Here is a 24,026-nt window from a genome sequence, read left to right on the forward strand (position 1 = left end):
GAAGGAAAGAAAGGGGAAATAAAGACAGACTAGACATTCATCCCAGCAGATGCAAGAAATGCAACAATATCAAAATGAGCCATTCTGACATCTCAACAATACATTAACATTAAAAACCACTTACAACACATCAATATGAAAGCCCATAGATAATGGCATAGCTGAAATGCTAGAAAAGATTTCTGGGTCTTCTACAAAGGCTCAAGGGCCAAGTAGAGAACTTAAGAAAAGCAATTTGGGACCTAGGAAAGAAACTTAATAAAGTCCAAAAAGGTCAACAGTTGGGGAAAAAGCTCATGCAAGAACTGAGTGAGCAGATCTTTGCTCCCTCCTCCTCTTTTCTCCTAGGAGGCTGCTGGCCACCAGCATGACAGTACAAAGGAAGCAGAGGCCAAGAGCAGGGTTCAGAAGGCAGTGAATATGGTAAAATGACCTCCAGAGACCATAGCAAAGTTTAGTTTATTATTTCAGGGATAGCCAACCGCAGTTGGCATGTACCAGATTAAGTAGGAAGAATTGCAGACCCTAACTGGGATGACTGCCTTACAAAGACAGAGATCTTCAGGGTGAACTGCAACAGCACCTACCTGCAGATGGAGACTGAAAATCTCAAAGGCCAAGGTACAATCCTGGAGGCTGCATGAGCAGCGTGGGGAGATGGCCATTAAGAATCTAGCTGCATATGTATCAAAAGATGGCCTAGTAGGCCATCACTGGAAAGAGAGGCCCACTGGACAGGCAAACTTTATATGCCCCAGTACAGGGGAATGCCAGGGCCAAAAAGTGGGAATGGGTGGGTAGGGGAGTGGGGGGGGGAGGGGCATGGGAGACTTTTGGGATAGCATTGGAAATGTAATTGAGGAAAATACGTAATAAAAAAAAATAAGGAAAAAAAAAAAGAAAGAAAGTTAGAAGAAACAATTTACCGTGAAGAAAATAAAAAGAAAACTATTAATCTCTCATTTAAAAAAAAAAAAAAAAAAAAGAATGCCAAGCTGGGTAAGCTAGAGGCTGCCCTCTAATGGGCCCAGAAGTGTATAGCCAGGCAGCTTCAAGAGTACCAGGAAATGTTGAACAGTAAGCCGGGCGGGCCCTTGACATCAAGATCACCACTTAACAACAAGCTGCTGAAGTCCGAAGAGAGCAGCCTAGAGTCTGAGAGGCAGAACTTGAGTATCCATATGAAGATCACCAGCAGCTACTCAGGAGTACTGAACTCAGCTTATGGAGCACTCACTAGTCCTGGTTTTAGCTATAGAATGAGCTCCTTCCAGCCAAGCTCCAGCTCTGTCAGGGGCTACAGCATGTTTTTTCACACCAAGGCTGTGGTCATGAATAAGATTGAAACTCATGTTTGGAAGCTGGTGTCTGAGTCTTCTGATATCCCTCCCAAATGAATGGCCACTTAAGTTCCTGCCAGTCTGTGTACCTACAGCTACTCAGGGATTACAGGGGGGGCAGCTGTATCGCAGAGTACAGGGAACAAGAGACCCACCTGATCAAGGATCAACACTAACCCTCAGGCCAACCTTGGGAAGAATGTCCTATCTGGGATAGTCCTCCCTTGCCTTCCACTAAAACCCAACTCAGTTGTATTTTCCAAAAAAGGCTTCAGCTGGTTCTTAAAAAAATCCTATCCAGCTATAACCCTGTGCTTTACAACCACAACCTCCCAGCAAAATACTGATGATAATGGCACAAACGTTAGGGGAGTAACCAAACACTTTTCAGTTGGATTTACGGCCTGCTCCATGAGCTAGAACCCATATCAGAAATCTGAGACTAGATAGGTCATGAGCCTACGGGAAATGACTTCTGCTACCATACAGCTGTACCCATCAAACAGAGCATGAATCATCCTCATCAGAGAAACAACTTCTTGAGGTATATGACAACACAGAGACACACAACTGGAAAATGTACAGAACGTGTGCAATTGTAGAGTGCTCAGGGAGAGTGTCTCAACTCTAAGGAAAAAATGGTGCCTTTTGTTCATATGTAGTAATCTTTCCTGATAATGTTAAGTTTTCATAGAGCATTAACTCTTTTAACTTTCTGTTTTTAAATTACTTTTTAAAGTGAGCACACAAGTAATGGATTTCTGCCATTCATGGAAATAGGCCAATTCACTTTGTTCTTACATTTTTCTCATCCCTGTCTTTCATGTTTGTGTTCTTTTCTTATCCTCCAGATACCACTCTTCTGGTTTTACATTGCTATGTGTTCCATTGCCATTTCTCCCATATTCTCTTAACATCATCTTTACCTTCAAGGTTCCCTGTGAACTTATCAACACACACATACACACACACCCCAGATAGAAATAAATTTAAATCTAGATTCTTCATAAGAAAGAAAATATGTAATATGTGTCTTTGGGGGTCTGAGCTCCTTTGCTTAATACAATAATGTCCAGTTTCATCCATTCTTTGGCAAATGACATTATTTTATTTATAATGAATAAATTTCTTTTTATGTTTGCCTCAGTTTCTTGGTGTTTGTTTGTTTGTTTGTTTGTTTGTTTGTTTGTTTGTTTTTCAAGACAGGGTTTCTCTGTGTAGCCCTGGCTGTCCTGGAACCCACTCTGTAGACCAGGCTGGCCTCAAACTCAGAAATCCGCCTGCCTTTGCCTCCCAAGTACTGGGATTAAAGGCGTGTGCCACCACTGCCCTTTGCCTCATTTTCTTTGTTCACTGGTAGATATATACTGTGGTTCCATTTCCTTGCTATTTTGAATACCTACAGAAATAAACATGGATGTGCAAATATCCCTGTTGTATGTTGACTTAGTCCTTCAGAGATGCACCAGGAAATGGTATACACAGATTATATCATAGTTCTGTTTCTATTTTTGTAAGGAGCCTTTATACTGAGTTCTATAGTGTCTGTACTAGTGCACAATTCTACCAGTAGTGTCCTGCTTTTCCCACATCCTTCTAACATTTGTTGCTATTTGCTTGCTTGATAATAGCCATTCTAACTAGAGCAGGAATCTCAGACTGGTTTTAATTTGCATTTTCCGGATAGCTCAGAATATTGAACAATTTTTCAAGTATTTATTGAGCATTTGTATTTTTTCTGAGGGTAGTCTATTCATTTCACTAACTCATTTAATAATGACTTTGGGCTTAAAAAAAAACTTGGTTTGATATCTGTTTGCTCTATTTTTCATTTTTTTTAGTTCTTTAAGTATTCTGGATATTTTCACCCGATGTATAGTTCTCAAATAACTTTTCTCATTTTTGTAGGCTGTTTTTTTCTTTCTTCTAATAGTTTCTGTTAATAAGACATGATGCTAGCAAGCCCAGCCCATCTTAATGCAGGACTTGCCACTTTTCAGAGAAATTATCTGATCAGCCCTCATTTTTCTTAGTTGGTTTTGAGATATTAAAAATTTCATAGTTCATATTTTAAGTCTATCCTCTACAACAGTCTTGACTATTTCTCAACTTGCTTTGTTCTTAGTTGGGTAAGAAAATGCTCTTCTAGTGTCCCTGACTTTGGGTCATTCTATATTTTCTCAGTTAGAGCCCTTTACTTCCCTACCTCCCAATACTCATAATTAATTGGAACTCTTGAAAAATGGCCAGGATTTCTTTGGTTTTACTACATATCACATTGGCTTTTGTATCTTTAGGTTGAATTTGAAGATGGATCGCAGATTGCAATGAAGAGAGAAGACATATACACTTTAGATGAAGAGTTACCCAAGAGAGTAAAGGCTCGTTTTGTAAGTGCAAGGGACAAATCCTACTTAGGTTAAGTCCTCATTCTCTGTGTTATCCCAAGCCTAAAACAACCTTGGGCTTTTGGTTAATTTTGAAGAAAGCTAAAGTAACTTTTCCCTTGTTGTAACCTGATGAATGCAAGTGTCCACTTAGAAATGGGAAAACCAGTGCATGCAGAGTTTACTTCTAATGAGATCAAATGGCAGGACTTTGTGTTAAAATTTATTGACACATAATAATAGTTCCTAAATTTGTCATTTATACAAAGCTCTGGGTGTAAACAAATACAATATTAAGGTATTTACTCTTTGTTAGTGGAAGTTACATTAAAAGAAAGTGTTCAAAATAGATAAAGAGGTAGCATTAGAGAAGAGTCTGTAGTAATCTTATCATGTAACGGTAAAGTTCTACGTAACACACTCACTGATGTTTCTTTCCAAACTCTCACTTTCATAAAGGCATAACAAAACCAGAATATTAATAGTGGGAGTACTAAAAGAGTTATAATAAGTGCCCATGTATATGTATATGCATATATATATATTTTTTGCCAAGTCCAATTTAAGCCACTAAATGATAAGTAAATATGGGTGGCCTAATCTTAAATTATTTTTAAATGTAATTCATAATAATGTAGGTTTCACACTATTATAAAGTATTTAACAGAGTATAAAATTTAAGTTTGGTTTATTCATTTGGAGTCATATCTATAGCATCTCTCTGAAAATAAATTTTTAATAGAGAAGTTAATTTTCTGAATAAATTTGACTTTTTCATACGCAATCACTGATTATGTCCTCCTGCAGAGGCAGAGTTGTGATACCAACCAAGGGCTTCTTTAAGTTGTGAACAGTTCCTCTGTTGTCAAGTGAGATCCTTAGGCAGGGAACCCACAATGGATGTGCACTTCCCTCTCAGCTGTACCTTCAGAGGAAGGACATTAAAGTAAGAAGAGGACACGACTCAGTGTCAGTGCTGCTGTTCACCCAGTGAAATGCGGGGTTTTCAGGACAGCTGCACGTACTCTGAGAACATTCTAGTTTAAAAAAAAAAAGAACAGATTATAATACCTGTGAGCAAAGAGAAAATTAAGTGTTCCAATTATGGAGACAAATATTCCTGAAGCCTGGGTAACTTGTCAGCATTGTAAGATCTTGAAACCCGGGGCTAGAGCATGGCACTACTGTTCCATCCCAATCTTGGAGAGGACCTGGGTCTGGGTTTCTGTATCCACACCCACATGGTAGCTACAACTATGGATAACTTCAGGGTTCGGTGTATCCAACATCCTCTTTGGTCCTCTACGGGCATTGGAAACACTTCAAGGAAAAACACTCCAAGGGAAAACATTCATACACATAAGATAAAAATAAATATTTCATAAAGCATACTGAAGTCTTTCAAGAAAATCTGAAATCAGTAGAGATGGTTTTATATCCATATCTCCCCTTGGCTCACCTCTACTCTCCCTGTTTTGTTTTGCTATTTTGTAACTTCTATTGACCCCTAAATATTTGGGTAGGGAATAGAGTAGGAAGCCCTCTGAAAGTCTCTTGGTTTTTTTGTTGTGTATATCAGGTGTGCATACTAAATTGATTCTTAGAGATTTCATGTTCATGTTTCTTATGAGTTCACTTCTCTAAACAGATAAAATCTTTTTATTCCATAGTAGATATGGTCTTGATTCTATGATGCTACCTTCAGTTTTTTGGTTTTTTTTAAAAACAAATGTCTTGAGTATCATTTTGTGGTGTGTATTCTCAATACATCCCCCTTCTCTCTGCCCCCTGGTTTTTTGTTTCTGTTTTGAAACAGGTCCATATGTGAGCTAGGCTAGGCTTTAATTCACTAAGAGGCCAAGGATTTCTTTGAGTTCTTGGTCTGCCTCGTGTCCCATGCTACATGTCAGGATGATGAGTGTTTGTGACCTGTCCAACTTCTCTGAGAACACTGTAATTAACTTTAACAAAACAATGAATGCAGTCCTGTGTGCCCAGCAGCTAAGCCCAGTAGGAAATAGTGTCCTGGAGCTACAGCTCTTGCCACTTTTGTTACTAGATCAAAAACTTTATACCCTTCAGTTAGAAGGTATACCTGCCTTCAGGTAGGTTGTCTCATACTCTTCCAGCTGGGGAGTCAAATCTAATTTAATATTCTTTGATAGATATTTTATGCTTACAGAATATTTGGTTTGAGGAAGATTGATAAGCATCGCTTATCACTGAACCTTTATGTTTTAGTGACTTTGCCTCCCTCAGATTCTTCTCACTTGGGGGAAAATGTTTTAAGAGAGCCATCGGACTGCGTAATGACTGTGCTGGGCTCTTTTTTACTCTTTTCAGAAACAGCCCCATTACCTTTTATTGTCTCATAGAGTAACCATGGCAACCACTGCATAATTAACTAGAGCTCCTGGTAAATTGACTTTACTATTGTGTTTAAGAGGCTGACTTCTGCTGTTTCTGCAGAGTAGCAACACTTTCATAGATGTTTTATTTCCTCCTTTGGTAACTTTAGCACTTAATAAAGGTGAAATATAAGTTAGTGGAGGTGCTTTCTTTTTTTTAATTCAATTTTTTATTATATATTTTCTTCATTTACATTTCAAATGGTATCCCAAAAGTCCCCTATACTTCTCCGCCCCGCCCTGCTCCCCTACCCACCCATTCCCACTTCTTGGCCCTGGCATTCCCCTGTACTGGGGCATATAATCTTTGCGAGACCAAGGGGTTTCCCAGTGATGGCCTACTAGGCCATCTTCTGCTACATATGCAGCTAGAGACACGAGCTCTGGGGGTACTGGTTAGTTCACATTGTTGTTCCACTTATAGGGTTGCAGGCCCCTTCAGCTCCTTGGGTACTTTCTCTAGCTCCTCCATTGGGGGCCCTGTGTTCCATCCAATAGATGTCTGTGAGCATCCACTTCTGTGTTTGCCAGGCACTGGCATAGCCTCACAAGAGACAGCTATATCAGGGTCCTTTCCCCAAAATCTTGCTGGCATATGCAATAGTGTCTGTGTTTGGTGGCTGATTATGGGATGGATTCCTGGGTGGGGCAGTCTCTGGATAAAATCATCCTTTCATCTCAGCAGTGGGGGTGCTTTCTAAGAGTTACTGAAACAAAATGTTTCTTTCTGATGACGAAGATCCAACCAATTCACAATTCTAAGTTTCCTCCCCAAATGATATATGGCACTCTCTAGGGAACCCGTAGATTAGCCTCATGAGCGGCTCAGCAGAAAATATATGCATCTGCCAACTTGAAACATTTCCAAATTCTAGGCTTCCTTCTGTCTGATCCCTTCCCTCTCTACTACACAATGAACCATGTATTTTTAACACCTGAAAGAATAACAGTCTACTTTGTTATCAACCTCATATATTCTATTTGTTCATGTCATTAGAAGTCATACCCCTAACTTAAACCAGTGGAGACCGTATTCTAGATTGAAACTAGACTAAGGAATCAGGAATGAAGTTTGGTATTTTATTGTAGACTCTAGGTTTGGTCTTGAGTATCTCAACTCAATGATCACTTACTGAAGAGTTGCTGAGTTCCACGCTTTAGTGTTCCAACATTAGTTTATACAACATTTAGTTTATAGTTCTTAATATCCTTTAGCTTAAGAAATGCCCAATGGGATGAACATTGATTATTCCTGCATTCATGTTCAGGGCTCACAGGAATTCCCAGCTTTTCTGTGGTAGAGACTCTTCCATGGAAGAAAAACTATCTCAGACAGAAAACTTAAGGCTCTCATATGTGGCTCATAATGTAAAATTTACTCTTCCGAAAGAAGGAAGTAGGATGTGCTAGGTTGTAAAAGTCTGCCCTTGGGAATGTGCAGTTATTCTTGAGGGCAGGTAGAAGATAAGGTTACAGACAGGTACATGTAGCACTCTTTAATTAGTTAATTAGTATGTTTCTGGAGAGCTTTGTTTTCTAGGAGTTAAATGGGAGATAGACTGGGACTACTGCATTTGTTCTAGTGGTTCAAAAGGAGAAGGGAGTGACCCTGCATCAGGATCATGGCTATTTCAAGTATATGGAGGGCTCCTGGCAGAATGGGAATCCACAGTACCATTAAATCTTTGACAAATGATTGTACAGAAAAGCATGGTATTGACATTCAGGAAATTTAAGAAGGGCAGTCATGGAGCAAGTCTTTAGTTCCATTTTATACAAAATACTTTGGAGAGGGTCTGAAGCACACAGTCTAAGGTACCTATTGAGCAGGGTATTGTAAGTCTGAGTGTGAGAGATCCAACCTAGAGTGAGATTCCATCATCAGCCTTGGAGTCTGCATAGGCATCAATGCCAAGAATATGGGTTACAGGCCCCAGAGTTGAACAGATAGCTAAGACAGTGAAGTCTGAAATGTCAAAAATGAGCAAACAGGTAGCCAGTAAAGTAGTTAAGCAACAAAGAACTGCCATAGGACTTAGGAACTAGGGATTTAACCACATTAGCTTCAAGGAAGTGGAGAAAGGCTAAAGGAACAAAGAATAGGATTCGGCATGAACTAGGAATGACTGATGACTACCCACCCCCACCCCCCAAAAGACAAACCTGTTGGCGCAGAAGCCAAGTGGAGATGGTGACTGAGCAAGTGTTAATGTAAAATGGGCAGCTCCTATTCTAAAGTCACATGGCTATGACTCAAGAACATAGATTTAAGACAACTAAAATTTCATATTCCAACATGGAAGCTGCTTCATGAAGTGTTATAGTTTTGTAGGACCAAAAAAAAAAAATCTAAATACCTCAGCGAGTTTAAAATACATTAGTGGGTACATCAGAGAGGTTGCTATAGCAAGAAGGGGGAAGGTTTGCTATAGGCCCAAGATTCTGTCTGATGACATTGTTAGCTTTGGGGCTGGAGGGAACTAGTGATCTGCTAAGTTAATGGGCTCCAAAAAGTTTTTTATCTGTAAGTCACAAGATGTTAACTTGCAACACAGAAATAGGAAAGCATGGGTGGCTCTTCTGAGGGGCTAGAGCTAGTGATGAGCTATTAGACCTGGATCATTTTAATCTCACCACAATACTTTCTCAAAATCTAATTAGTCAATCAATTTCTATAGACATAGCTTCTTTTTAGGAGTTTTCATTTACAGCAGACTCAATATGAGAAGACTTTAATTTTGCTTTTGTTTGGGGAAGCTTCCTCAGGCAGGATAAAGAAATTGGGACCAAATAGAGCCACATATCTCTGCCATGTGGTATAGGTGAGACCTACCTGATGATGAAGACACTGTAAGACACTGTGGTAGGTTCCTTCGACCCTGTGATAGATCCTAGCCTCTGTTCCCTAGATCTGTATGTAGTGTTTCAGTAATATATTTCTCATTTATACACTCAATAATGTATTTCTGCGTTTAGTCCACAGCCTCCGACATGCGATTTGAAGACACATTTTATGGAGCAGATGTAATCCAAGGGGAGAGGAAGAGGCAAAGAGTGCTAAGCTCCAGGCTCAAGAATGAGTATGTGGATGACCCTGTGTATCGTACTTTCCTGAAGAGTTCTTTCCAGAAGAAGTGTCAGAAGAGACAGTAGTTGATAATGTGCAGCAGCCACAGTGCAGCTCAGACCAGAAGAGGGAAGACAAAGGGACAGCCTTGGGGTACACATTGGGACAGGTGGCTGGGTGCTTCTTTGGTATTGGTAATAAACCAGGCTTCTGGAGTTTGATTACCAAGCAACCAAGAAGAGACATATTAGTTGCTTCTGTAATCTGATCACCCCTCAGTCATTTGTTTGACCCCAAAGAATATTCCTAAATTAAAGGAAACAGCAGTGAATGGCCCACTAGATAAAACAACTGCTAAAGAAGCGGGGTTCCCTCTCTGGCTCAGGTCCCTTCCTCAGGGAACACATTTGGAGGCTCCTTTCCCACCTCCTTCAGTGGCAGCCTCATCACCCAACAGCCGGTGGGTGTATTTATATATATTTTCCACAGCCAGGGAAAGAGTCTCACTCACATTTGTTTTCAGTGGCAGTTTTTATAAAACATTTTTAAAACACAAATGGCATGTATGGTAATAGGATTTACCTGTATGCTATCTTCCCTTGTACAGAACTTTTCCATTTTTTATATTATTACTTTTGATTGTGTCTGAAAACTGAGTTGGCCTTTATAAGAGGAAATTTTTTGCTCTTGAAGAGGAATTCATATGAAGTATATGGGAATTTTATATATTTACAGAGGAAAAATCTTGGCCTGATATTTTGAACACTTCATAATTCCTGTTCTGAAATGATATTTATAAAATATATATTTCTTTCATTATGTGTTTGTAAAAATTAGAGTTTAAAGAAATATACTTAATGCATAGTTTTAAACTAATGTAACATGATTTTTCTTTGCAAAACAGCCTGGAGATGTATTAATATTTAAAAATTAAAATCTGTTTTCTCCTGTCCCGTCTTCTGTCTGTCAATTTTCTCTAAATTAAAACACCCCTTATTTGAAGGAGGGGGTTGCTCATGAAACTTCAGAGGTGAACAGAAGTCTGCTTTTACATGACTGCAAAAACAGAAACTGGGAAGGTGTTCAAAAACCCCTTACTAGCTTGGCAAGTAGACTTTGACCAACCAAGATACAAAGGAGAACATGATACATTTTGTAATGCAGTGGCATGATGCGGTGGGAAGGGGGTGCCTCAGCAGGTCCATGCTGAAGCACCCCCCACCGTTCCTGATGTACCAGCCATAGGACCATGGGTCTACTATAAATGAAGTTTACTTGGAGGTATGAGAAGTGGGGTGAGAAGGGACTGAGGGAAAGCGGACAGAGGGACAGAAAGAAAAGAGAGAGAAAGAAGGGAAGAGACCAGTAGGAACACATGGAAAGGTATAGAGAGGAGGGAGAGGGAACAAACAGTCCTTTGATTGCAAGTTAGGCTCCTACCTGACTGTTGCTAGGTAACTGTTGGACAGAATCTAGAAAAATTGCTAACAGTGTATCACAGGACTACCTGAGATGTACAGAGTTTCAGGGTTGCAATTTTTGATTCATCCCTCTTTTAACCCTTACCCATACTCCTCTTAACAACCTCATTAAAACTCATTGGTTAGCCAAGTTGTATGCACTGGTCTATTGTGGATTTCCCTTTCTGGAATGAAAAGGTGTATATGGTCCCTGCATGTGTGTGTGTGTTGCATCTCTCACACAACAGGCTGAGACAGGATCATTCAAGTCTAGTGTATGGGGAAAACTTAGTCTCCAAAATTCCAAAGCAGAAAAAAACAAGTGTTATTGGGGAACTCTGAACACATTTTGTGGCCCAGGCTTTTCAGGCCCTCGTTTTATAGCTAAGTACCTTCATGACAGTATTACTGAGAAGAAAGTATCCACCTATCTCCAGCACTAGCTGAGGTGTTGCCCCAACTTCTAGACCTTTAATTATCTGAGTCCCTTCAGTGTGGAGTGAACCTTAGTAGTCTCAGTTACATACATTCATTTTACAAATGAATGAAAGACAGGAAAGGAAAGGATGACCCCAAAGCATACAGAACAAAAGAGTATACATTTCTATTCACCTGCGACAAAGGGAACATTCAGTTTGCTGATAGGTCTTGAAATTGGGTGACCTGTGATGGACTTGGCTTAACTCCCAACTGCTTCCTATCCCTCTCAATTAGCTAGCCTGGATGTAGTCTCAAAATAAAAATAGACAATGGAGCAAGTAGGCCCAGATGGAGTTCATTTCAGTTCCCATGTGAGGAGCCTCCACGGAATCTCCCAGATCCTAGGTGAGGAGTCACCCCAAATCATGGATTGATTGGGCATTTCAACCATTTCATGGCAAAGGGTGCAGTATCTGCTGTTACCGGGGACAGAGTGAAGTACCAAACCAGCAGTGACAGCCTCAATTAAAACAGTGCTCATTTTCTGGAGTGACTCATGGGATGACCTCAAAGCTAGAGCAAGCCCACCAACCTAATCTCACAGGGATTGACACTAAACCTTTTCTGCTGCCATAATGGGTTTATTTTAGAAGGCTATCAGCCTTGAATTTTCTGTCTTTTAGGTTTTAAATGGAAGTGAACTCTTTTTCACAGTAGTGTAAGATATTGGGAAAGAGTTAATCTAATTAGAAACATTTGTTGTGCACAAGTTTTCCTGACAGCAAAATTTCAGATTGACTGTCACAGCAGGAAAATGTACAGATTCGTGTATGATCTCAAATATAATTTTCCCTTTTAGTCTCACTTAAATAATGTTCTATAACCAAGAACAACCAAATATATTGCCTTTGCAAAGTCCTGGCCACAGATAGACTTTTGTTCACTGTGTTCTTCATAAACTAGCTATTAGCTCTCTCACTAGACAGAACATTAAAACTTTTCACTTACTGTCTGACACTTCAATTGTAATTTTAATTCCTGTGTATTTACGCTAACTGCATGTTCGGTGTGTTCGTGTAGCAGAAAATCAGTTAAAGTCCTCCTACTGATTTATAAATTGCTTAGCTGTGACAATTCTAATGTAATACTAATTGCCAGCCATTTCTCTGCAGGTTAAGAGCTTAGTAAAACTGGTTGGCATATTTCACAATATTTAATTCTTTGTGTGCTTGAAATGAAGACATTGTGATCATTGTCAGTTGAATTTTTGTTTTTAATTCATCTAGAAAGAAATTGAGTGCAAACATCTGCTGAAATACCACTTGACTTCTCAGATTATGTTATTAATTTCCACTAGTTATAGAATAGTACAAAATCATGTAGGAGAAAGCAGGTGGGATGCAAGTGCTACTTACACTTTTAGGAATAGGGGTCTAATATGAAACAGCCTCCATCTCGGATATAAATCAGCCCCGTTAATTCAAAGGTCACCAGTAATCCTAAGGTATTCTCAGTACATTGATATTTTCAAGCCTCACTGACTACAAAGTTTCTGAGAATTAAGTGTTCAGTCATCCAAAATGTTTACTGCTCCCGTTGATTGCATGAATCGGGGACAGTGAGGCCTAAAAACTGAGGCAGACTAAATTCTCATGCAATCGCCAACTTTATTCAGAGCATCAGATAATTTGTATTCTGTGGATTAAGAGTTACCTGAGCCAGGTGGTGGTGCTTCATGCCCTTAATCCCGGTAATTCTGAGGCACAGGCAGATGGACCTCTATGGATGCAGGGCCAGCCTGGTCAAAAGTGAGTTCCACAAGAGCTAAATCTACACAGAGAAACCCTGCCTGTAAAAACAAGAATAGGAGGAGGGGGAGGGAGAGGAGGAGGAGGAGGAGGAGGAGGAGGAGGAGGGTACAATCAAAAGGACAAGCCAGGTGGCAAAGGCATTCTTTTCCGTAGAGTTGTAATGAATAAGCTGAAGTAAACTCACTCTTACCTGCTATACCTGGGAGGAACAGGAAAACACATTCCTAGAACACATTCTCTTTTGAAGAAACTGACATCACCAGACTTGTCTTGATTTCTTGGAGTTTTCTCACTAACACTGAGAATTTCCAGAGGATTCTATTCTTGAACTATGTTCTAACAGTATAAATAGAACAAAAACCAGTAAGGAAGAAGACTTCTCTATAGAGGCTTGAAATCTCTAGCAAGTGGGCAAATGCTTTGGTTTGGAGGTGCAGATTCCTTTGGGGGAAATGTATCTGGGTAGTCTTTGCTATCCTTGAACATGCTCTGTGGACCAGTCTGGCCTGAAACTCAAACAGTTCCCCTGCCTCTGCATCTGAAGTGTTGGGATTAAGGGCCCCCACCACTACAGCCTGGCAGCATCTATTTTTTTCTTCATTTATTAACTTTACATTTCTATTGCAACCCTCTTCCTACCTCTCCTCCCACTTCTTCCTTTATAAATCCATCATCCCGTTACCCACTCCCTTTCTTAAGAGAAGAAGGCCTCCTTGGGTACCATTCCAACTTGGGACATCCAGTTGAAGCAGGCCTAAGTAGATTCTCTCCAACTCAGGCCTGACCAGTCAGTTCAGCTAGAACAGGATCCAGTGGCAGGCAACAGAGTCAGAGATAGTTTCCACACCAATCTTAGGGGGCCATGAAGAAGAACCTGGACATGTGTTACAAATGTGTAGAGGTCTAGCCCCTGCATGTACTTCAGTTTGTGGTCCAGTTTCTGGGAGCTCCCATGTGCCCAGGTTAGTTGACTCTGTAGGTCTACTTTTAGGGTCCCTGACCCTTCCAAGTCTCTAGGTCTTCTTGTATTTTTGACCATTTCAAATCGCTTAATTCTAAACCCCACTCTTTCATAAGAGTATCAAAACTGCACCTGAAAGTTTGGCTATGAGGGTCTGCATCTGTTTCCGTCTGTTGCTGGATGAAGCCTCATAGGAGACAGTAATACTAGACTTCTGTCTGTATGTACAGCAGAGTATCATTAATGACTCTTTTGCATGGGATGAGTCTCAAGTTATGCCAATCATGGTTGGCCATTCCTTCAATCTGTGATCTGTCTTTATCACATCTTGTAAGCAGGACAATCTTTGGGTTGAAGGTTTTGCAGGTGGGTTGATGTCCCCCTCCTCCTACTGGAAGTTCTGTCTGGCTATAGGAGGTAGCCATTACAGTCTCCGTATTCCCCCACTGGTAGTAGTCTCAGCTGGAGACATCTCCATAGACTCCTGGGAGCCTCCCCAACCTCAGCTCTTCAACTAGTCCCAGAGTTGCCACAAGCCACCTATTTCAGTTCTCCCAACACTGCCCCTCCCCCATTTCCCCACCTGAACCTCATGCTCATTCCCTAGCTCAGCCCCTGCCACCCAGTTCCCTCCCTCCATCTACCTCCAATGTCTTCTGAGTAAGATCCATACATTCTATCTTTGTTTCTTTGTGTCTCCAGATTGTAGCATGGCTATCCCTGTATTTTATAGGTAATGTGCATTTATAAGTGAGTGCACACCATGCATGTATTTCTGTGTCTAAGTCACCTTCCTCAGGATATATTCTACTTCCATTAATTTGCCTGCAAATTTCATGATGTCCTTGTTTGTAATAGCTGAATATTATTCAGTTGTGTAGATGTACCACATTTTCTTTATCCATTCTTCAGTGGTGGGATATTTAGGTTGTTTCCAGTTCCTATCTCAGGAATCTACCTGCTTTCCCATCTTTCTGACAAGCTGGCTCATAGTGCAGCTGCCTCTGTTCTTTTAAGTTTGTGAACCCCTCATACAATTCATATCATATGCTTATATTTTGCATAGTTGGGAAATACTTTTTATATAATTTTGAACTCACGTTTTCATGAGTTCCCACAGACATAAGGGCTGTCCTGAAGGTCAGTGTTTACCATTTTTTCTAAGGATATAGACACACCCTTTCCTCCTGGACTCATGCTGTCTCCGATTATCATAGAGTCATTGACCTTGGCAGAGAGGATACACACACACACACACCACATTGCTGGCTCCGTTCCAGGGGTGGGAATCATGTCACACCATCATTCATTCATATATATATATATATATATATATATATATATATATATATATATATATATATATATGAATAGAGAGAGAATACATGAATATAGAAGAGAGAGTGTGTATGTGTCTTTTCCCCACGTATTGAGGATGAATGATTTTGAGTTGCTCTCTTGAGTCTTCATTTCTGTCATTCTTTAAGAGGCTAATGTTATTTATTGAGCTGACTCACTGGAGACACATTCTACAAGGTGGTTGACAGGCTAGCTATACATAATACATGCTCCACACACATTAAGAATAGATGCTGGGCATGCTAGCCTGTGCACTCCATTGGTCTCCAAGTGGATCCAGGTTGGATTCTCTGACCCCATTCCTTGGTCCACCAAGTCCCCTGAGGAACACCCAGCTACCTTAAACTGTGTGCTATCCCCAGAGTTCCACTGTACCATCAACATCCAAGTTGGATCCCTTCCTGTAACATCATCCTGCCCACTGAGTATGCCAGGGAACATCCAACTGTCATGAACCTCATCGTGAAGTCCCACCTCCACAAGCTAGCTTTATTGTCCTGCCAACATTCCACCTGCCTTCACCAGGCAGTGGTGGCACATGCTTTTAATCCCAGTACTTGGGAGGCAGAGGCAGGTGGATTTCTGAGTTCGAGGCCAGCCTGGTCTACAGAGTGAGTTCCAGGACAGCCAGGGATCCACAGAGAAACCCTGTCTGGAAAAACTATATATATATGAACATATCAGAATATCGAAAGAGAGAGAGAGAGAGAGAGAGAGAGAGAGAGAGAGAGAGAGAGAGAGAGAGAAGAAAGTGTACTTGTACCTTTTTCCTAGGAGAAAGGGGGCTAAGGTTAAAAAAAAAATGCTGAATTGTGGGATAATCCAAAGGAAACCTGGAGAAAATGACTGAATTTATATGCAAATAAAAGAGTGAACTTTGGTCTGAGAGTGCTGAGCTATCTGAACGAGCTGTCTAGAGATCTCTGGAGAGCTGTCTTGAGCAGAACACAAGGCTGTCAGCTTGTACCCCACCGCTGATTTCAAGTCATTCTTTTTGCCACTCCCAAACCCCTCTTCTTCAGAACCCCTCCAAGCCTAGGCTGGTCCTTGGCACTTAGCCAAAGTAAAGATACCAGATGGATTATTCTAAACCTCAAAAGAAAAGTTAGTGCTAGACGCACAGATGGAATCAAACTTATTCATAGAAAATTTAGTTTTTGGAGTTTTCTAATGTTCTTTTGATCTGCCTTGTGTATGACTTGGTGAATATAAATATTCTGAAAATGGCATGAAATCCGACTTTTTGGTTCTGTTCTCTTAGACAAGTTAGTATAGGCCTATTTCATGTGTGTTACTCATCAGAATGCTCTATGGGTTTGTTCAAATCCTTTCACCTTCTGTCTCTGAGATAATTTTTGTGTTTGGTACTTGTGTGTGTTGGGAAATCTCATCCAGTCCCCACTGGCAACATTCTGGCAACCCAGGACCTCTACATAAAGGATGTTCAGATCCCCAACACTATCTCTAAAAACACAACACTAGAAAATTCAGAGACCTGTATCACCCTGGATCAGGACACTGATTGTCATCATTTTTGGAACAGAAATTAACTCTCCAGTTGATCTCTATTAACATGGCGTAATTCATGCATTGCCTTAGTGTCTTCACTTACTTTGTATTCAGATAAGAAAGTTCCTGATGTGAATAGGTTCTATGAGGTTCTGTTTGGCTTGCAGTACTGGCAGCAATCACAGTGACAGAGAAGCTGAAAGGGACATAGCTGACTGCTGAAGAGGTCAAGCCTTGCTTAATAACAGCCTAGCTACTTAATGAAACCAAAGTCAGTTCATCTAAGAGTATAGAAATCCTGTGTGATATTGACTTTTTGCTTGGCCCACCTATTAAGGCTCCATTACCACAACACCCCCATGAAAGACCAAGATTTTAACATATGAACCTTTAGGAAATGAACCATGTCCAAAGTGTTACTATTAAGAGAACATTACTGTTACAAAGGGTTTTATCCTACTCTGTAGTTGTTGGTTTTTTCTTTCCTGTTCCTTTGAAAGAAAAAGATTGCTAAAACTCTTTCTTCTTTTTATGCTTTTTGATGGTTTTAGATTATAGGCTCCACAGAGATCAGGGTACATGGGACAAAGAGAAAACAGAGAACTCACTTCTGTGTGATCCTTTAAGTCCTGTCCTGATGTCCCTAATTTGCATCTCACGTCCCTCATATTTGTATGTTCAATAGTTTAAATTCAGAATGTATCACCTTACCCAAAAGAAAAAGTCCTTCATTTTTTTCATGAATGGGAAAAATTGGTAAGGAAGCAGAGGTATTTGAAACTCGCTGATGAAAAATCTAAGTGATAGAGTTATCTTAAATAAAAGCAAATCGATGAGAAACAAAGAGAATATTTGAGATGATAGGCATATACTTAAGTGCATTCAGTGTATGTAACCAACAAATATGTATAATTATTATGTGTAAGCCAGAAAGCAAAATATTTTAAAGAATGCAGGTGAAACGGTTAATCTTAACACAAGAGATTTTTATTCAGAAAAGCCAAATTCAGGTTGTAAGAGGAATGAAAGTACATTATATAAGTGCCCCAGAATAGGACTTCCAAGCATATTTGAAGTAAGGAATGGGATAGGAGAAAATGGGGAGATGCTAAAGAGCAAATTATTTCTATCAGTCGTTTTGCTCTAGTTCAAGGTAGGATCTGATTGAAGTAAAATGGATGGGTTGGTAGGAAGTGGACAGCTACAGAATACTGAATAATGTCTCCAAAGAAGTCCACAGCCTAGTTCCAAACACCTGTAAGCATACCTTCTTAGCTGGCAGAGGGCTTTGGAGATGCCAATGCATTAGAAATGTTGGGATTGGAAGCTTAACTTGTTCACCTAAGTGAGTTCTGGGGACTCACCCAGATCTTTCTAAGACAGAAGCTTGATGGAAGTCAACTGCTTTAGAGATACAGGAAGCAAGCAGAGCAAAGGAATGTTGAAACTTCTAGAAAGTGGCAAAAGTGAGAGAATGGGGTTTTCTCTAAAATGTCTATGAAGAACCAGGCTTTTGGATAATGACTTTAGCAGTGAAATCCAGACTTCTGACTTCCAGATTTTTAACAATGTTGCTTTAGTCTACTAAATTTAAGGTAATCTTGTTTTGTAGTTTCATATGTGTTGTGTGACCAAATGTGGAGTTTGTGAAGAAATTAACAATATTAAAGGAGACTCATGAACGTGGGTGGAATTACCAAGAACTGACTCACCATCCAACACAGACTAGTTTATATGTTTCAGGCAGCACTGGCTCTTGTGTCATTAGTAGAATCTACTGACATTTGTCCCTGAGAACACAGATACTTACAATACACCATACTTGCAGTTGTTAAGTATAAAAAAAGGACAGTAACAGTTGACCCATAAAGAAAGTTGACACAGTTCTTTTTTTTTCTTTCTTTTTTTTTTATTACGTATTTTCTTCAATTACATTTCCAATGCTATCCCAAAAGTCCCCCCCCCCCTCCCCTACCCACCCATTCCCACTTTTTGGCCCTGGCATTCCCCTGTACTGGGGCATATAATGTTTTCCTGACCAATGGGCCTCTCTTTCCAGTGATGGCCGACTAGGTCATCTTTTGATACATATGCAGCTAGAGTCAAGAGCTCCGGGGGGGGGGGGGGCGGTACTGGTTAGTTCATAATGTTGTTCCTCCGATAGGGTTGCAGATCTCTTTCTCTTTAGCTCCTTGGATACTTTCTCTAGCTCCTCCATTGGGGGCCCTGTGATCCATCCAATAATTGACTGTGAGCATTCACTTCTGTGTTTGCTAGGCCCTGGCCTAGTCTCACAAGGGACAGCTATATCACCGTCCTTGCAACAAAGGCTTGCTAGTGTATGCAATGGTGTCATCGCTTGGAGGCTAATTATGGGATGGATCCCTGGATATGGCAGTCTCTAGATGGACCATCCTTTTGTCTCAGCTCCAAACTTTGTCTCTGTAACTCCTTCCATGGGTGATTGTTTCCAATTCTAAGAATGAGCAAAGTGTCCACACTTTGGTCTTCGTTCTTCTTCAGTTTCATATGTTTTACATATTGTACCTTATATCTCGCTATACTAAGTTTCTGGGTTAATATCCACTTATCAGTGAGTACATTTCATTTGAGTTCTTTTGTGATTGGGTTACCTCACTCAGGATGATGCCCTCTAGGTCCAACCATTTGCCTAGGAATTTCGTGAATTCATTCTTTTTAATAGCTGAGTAGTACTCCATTGTGTAAATGTACCACATTTTTTTGTATCCATTCCTCTGTTGAGGGACATCTGGGTTCTTTCCAGCTTCTGGCTATTATAAATAAGGCTGCTATGAACATAGTGGAGCATGTGTCCTTCTTACTGGTTGGGACATCTTCTGGATATATGCCCAGGAGAGGTATTGCTGGATCCTCCGAGAGTACTATGTCCAATTTTCTGAGGAACCGCCAGACTGATTTCCAGAGTGGTTGTACAAGCTTGCAATCCCACCAACAATGGAGGAGTGTTCCTCTTTCTCCACATCCTCGCCAGCATCTGCTGTCACCTGAATTTTTGATCTTAGCCATTCTGACTGGTGTGAGATGGAATCTCAGGGTTGTTTTGATTTGCATTTCTCTGATGATTAAGGATCTTGAACGTTTTTTCAGGTGTTTCTCAGCCTTTCGGTATTCCTCGGGTGAGAATTCTTTGTTCAGCTCTGAGCCCCATCTTTTAAGGGGGCTATTTGATTTTCTGGAGTCCACCCTCTTGAGTTCTTTATATATATTGGATATTAGTCCCCTATCTGATTTAAGATAGGTAAAGATCCTTTCTCAATCGACACAGTTCTTTTGAAGAACTTTTGAAGAAATTGAAGACCAGGGCTTGAGGCCATGCTTTGATCTCATGGTAGGAGCCTGCATTAAGTAGACAATGGTGCTAATATATATATATATATATATATTAAACCTAGAATGAGCTACTTGAAGGAAAGAGAAGCTTCCCTTTAAAACCTGGAGAACAGCTTCATTAAGAGTGAAAATAAATGAGAGAGCAAGAGATAGCTGTTCTTCAAGAGAAGGAAAGAAGGTCAGAGGAGCCTCTTCAGGAAACCTACATGAGTACTTTTCTGAGACCCAAATCAAATCCCCAGCACGGATGCCAGATTTCTTTAAGTTTATGTGTGTGTGTGGGGGGGGAGGGGGTGGTGGTGGCAGGAGTTAGGGAGTCAGAAAGTTTCACATAATATGATTTAGTTCAACATAGCAAGCTAACAAGGAACATGGAAGTTCCAGATATTATTAAGAACTGTGAAGACTTAACATGCATCTTAAGAGGCATCTTAACTCTATCCCAGAGAGATGGGAAGAAAGACATGGCTTGATAGCTTCACATTGTGAAATCTGGACTTTAAAAGGTGACTATTATCTTAGTATTCCTTTTGCTCAGGATTGTTCTGGCTATCTGGAGTCTTTTGCAGTTCCACATGAATTTTATGATAGTTGTTTCTCTCAAAGAATGTGAGGGGGTTTTGATTGGATTGCATTGAATTTCTAAATAGCTTCAGGTAAAATGATCATTTTCACAATATTCTACCAGACTATGAGCATGCGATTTGTCTTTCCATTTCCTAGTCCTTCTCTTCAGGGGTTTAAAATTTCATTGTAGAGATCATGCTTGGTCAGTTTTGGGTTTTTTGTTTGCTTGTTTGTTTTTTGTTTTGTTTTGATATTTATTTACATTTCAAATGTTATCCCCTTTCCCTATTTCCCTCTGGAAACCCCCTATCCCATCCTCCCTTGCTCTGCTTCTATGAGGGCACTTTCCCTCCTATTCATCCACTCCCACCTCCCTGCCCTGGCACTACCTTACACTGCTGTATCAAGCCTTCCCAGGACCAAGGGCCTCTCCTCCCATTGATGTCTGACAAGGCCATACTCTGCTACACATGCAGCTGGAGCCATGGGTCGCTCCATATGTACCCTTTGGTTGTTAGTTTAGTCCCTGGGAGCTCTGGGGGGTCTGGTTGGTTGATATTGTTACTCTTCCTATGGGTTCCGAGCACCTTCAGCTCCTTCAGTCCTTTCTCTAACTCCTCCACTGGGGACTCTGTGCTCAGTATGATGGTTGGCTGCAAGCATCGGCATCTGTATTTATCAAGCTCTGGCAGAGCCTCTCAGGAGACACCTATATCAGGCTCCTATCAGCAAGCACTTCGTGGCATTCGAAATAGTGTCTGGGTTTGTTGTCTATATATGGGATGGGTCCCCAGGTGGGGCAGTCTCAGGATGGACTTTCCTTCAGTCTCTGCTCCACACTTGGTCTCTGTATTTCCTCCTGTTGAGTATTTTGTTCCCGCTTCTTAGGAGGACTGAAGCATCCACACTTTGGTCTTCCTTTTTCTTGAGCTTCAGGTGGTCTGTGAATTGTATTTTGGGTATTCCAAGCTTCTGGGCTAGTATCCATTTAACAGTGAGTGCATACCATGTGTGTTCCTTTGTGATTGGGTTACCTTCCTCATTTAGGATGATATTTTCTAATTCTATCCATTTGCTTGAGAATTTCATAAAGTCATTGTTTTTAATAGCTGAGTTGTACTTCATTGTGTAAATGTACCACATTTTCTGTATCCATTCCTTTGTTGAAAGACATCTGGGTTCTTTCCAGCTTCTGGCTATTATAAATAAGGCTGCGATGAACATAGTCGAGCATGTGTCCTTGTTATGTGTTGGAGCTTCTTTTGCTTATATGCCCAGGAGTGGTATAGCTGTGTCCTAAGGTAGTATTATGTACAATTTTCTGAGGAATTGCTAGTCTGATTTCCATGGTGGTTGTACCAGCTTGCAATCCCAACTGTGAAGGAGTGTTCTTCTTTTTCCACATCCTTGCTAGCATCTGCGGTCACCTGAGGTTTTTTTTTTTTTTAAAGATTGATTCTATTTATATAAGTACACTGTAGCTGTCTTCAGACACACCAGAAGAGGGCACCAGATCTCATTACAGATGGTTGTGAGCCACCATGTGGTTGTTGGGAATTCAATGCAGGACCTCTGGAAGAGTAGTCAGTGCTCTTAATTGCTGAGTTGTCTCTTTAGCCCGTCATCTGACGTTTTGATCTTAGCCATTCTGACTGGTGTGAGGTGTTATCTCAGGGCTATTTTGATTTGCATTTCCTTGATGACTAAGGATATTGAACATTTCTTTAGGTGCTTCTCAGCCATTTGGTATTATTCCTCAGTTGAGAATTTTTTGTTTATCTCTGTACCCCAATTTTAATAGAGTTATTTAGTTATTTAGAGTCTAACTTCTTGAGTTCTTTGTGTATATTAGATATTAGCCCTCTATTAGATGTAGGGTTGGTAAAGATCTTTTCCCAATCTGTTGGTTGCCATTTTGTCCTATTGACAGAGTCTTTTGCCTTACCGAAGCTTTGCAATTTTATGAGGTCTGAGTTTTGGCTTCACTAATGCACAGTATCACTTCATCCACAAATAGGATAGTTTGATTTCTTTTTCTATTTTAATCACCTTAATTTCCTACTCTTATCTTCAACAACTTCTTTGAGTACAGTCATGAAAAGGGGTGGGGACAGTTTTTCTCCACTTAGGACAATTTTGGCTACAAATTCCTCATGTATATTATTATATTGAAGTTTCTTAGATTTTGTTAAGGGGCTTTTCTGTTTGTTTGTTTGTTTGGTTGGTTGGTTGGTTTGGTTTGGTTTTTCGAGACAGGGTTTCTCTGTGTAGCCCTGGCTGTCCTGGAATTCACTTTGTAGACCAGGCCGGCCTCGAACTCAGATATCCACTTGCCTCTGCCTCCCAAGTGCTGGGATTAAAGGCGTGAGCCACCACCGCCCGACTAAAGGGCTTTTCTGTATCTATTGAGATGATCATATAGTTTTTGTCTTTAAATCCATTTGTGTGTTTTATTATATTTATTGATTTGCATATGTTGAACCATTTCCACATCTCAGAAAAACAAAGCCTAAATTCAGGTGCCTGAAGAGGCCAGAAGAGAGTGACAGATCCTCTGCAGATGGAATGACAGATAGCTCTGAGCCATCCTATGTGGGTGATGGGAACTGAACTCAGGTACTCTAAATGAGCAGCTATGGCTTGCAACCACAGAGCAACCTATCCATCCCCAGAATATTTTATTCTTAAAGTTCCTATTTGAAGAGTTGGTTTCCAGTGCACTTAATGATGTTTACATGAATTTTATTTTGTAATTAGGACAGAATTTTCCAAAAATTTCTGAAATGGCTCTAAATATGGCTGTGTCATTCTGTGCTACCTATACAAATGGCCTTCTCACACCACCAATGGAAAAATCAAATTACTGACCAACTCTAAAAATTAAGTGACAGAACATGATCCATGAATGAAGCTACATGATAAGATTTCTGAGTTCTTATGAGAAAACTCCAAGAAAACAACACAAGAGTCTTGTATTCTCTTTTCCTCCATAACGTGGATTTGTTCTTGGGATGTGCTTTTGTGCCCCCTCCCAGCTGTAGTAAAAAGGAGTGAGTTTTGCTTTAGATAACTCACCATGTTACCCATTATTATTCACGATGATATTTTCAATTATTAGTTTTCTACATGTGTGTATATACCCTAAACTCATGTGGCCTTGCCTTTGTGCCTGTCTACAATTTAAACTCTAATGAAATTTGCTCTCATGACCTTGCTTAACCCTTACAATGCCCTCTGAATAGAAATTGTCTGATTCCCTAAATAAATTTGACTATTGCATGAGACTTTGGTTTCTGTCTCATTTTTAGGCTCCACTCCTCCAGGTTCCTACCAACAAATAGCGTAGTATTATCATGAAGTAACCA

At 40.3% G+C, this 24,026-nt stretch overlaps 1 protein-coding gene across 7 annotated transcripts in view; it reads left to right on the plus strand.

Moving 5' to 3' along the window:
• The window catches only part of Kdm4c (lysine (K)-specific demethylase 4C), a 163,368-nt gene extending 153,213 nt beyond the window's left edge, over nucleotides 1–10,155 (plus strand). For all 7 annotated transcript variants that reach the window (NM_001172095.1, NM_144787.2, NM_001356561.1 and 4 more), the window contains 2 exons: nucleotides 3,638–3,730; nucleotides 9,112–10,155. In NM_001172095.1, the coding sequence (NP_001165566.1) occupies nucleotides 3,638–3,730; nucleotides 9,112–9,288 (270 nt within the window). In that variant the 3' untranslated portion in view covers nucleotides 9,289–10,155. The remainder of the gene's footprint in view (nucleotides 1–3,637; nucleotides 3,731–9,111) is intronic.
• Nucleotides 10,156–24,026: the final 13,871 nt, after the last annotated feature.

Source organism: Mus musculus, chromosome 4, assembly GCF_000001635.26.
Source record: "Mus musculus strain C57BL/6J chromosome 4, GRCm38.p6 C57BL/6J".
NCBI classification, from domain to species: Eukaryota; Metazoa; Chordata; class Mammalia; order Rodentia; family Muridae; genus Mus; species Mus musculus.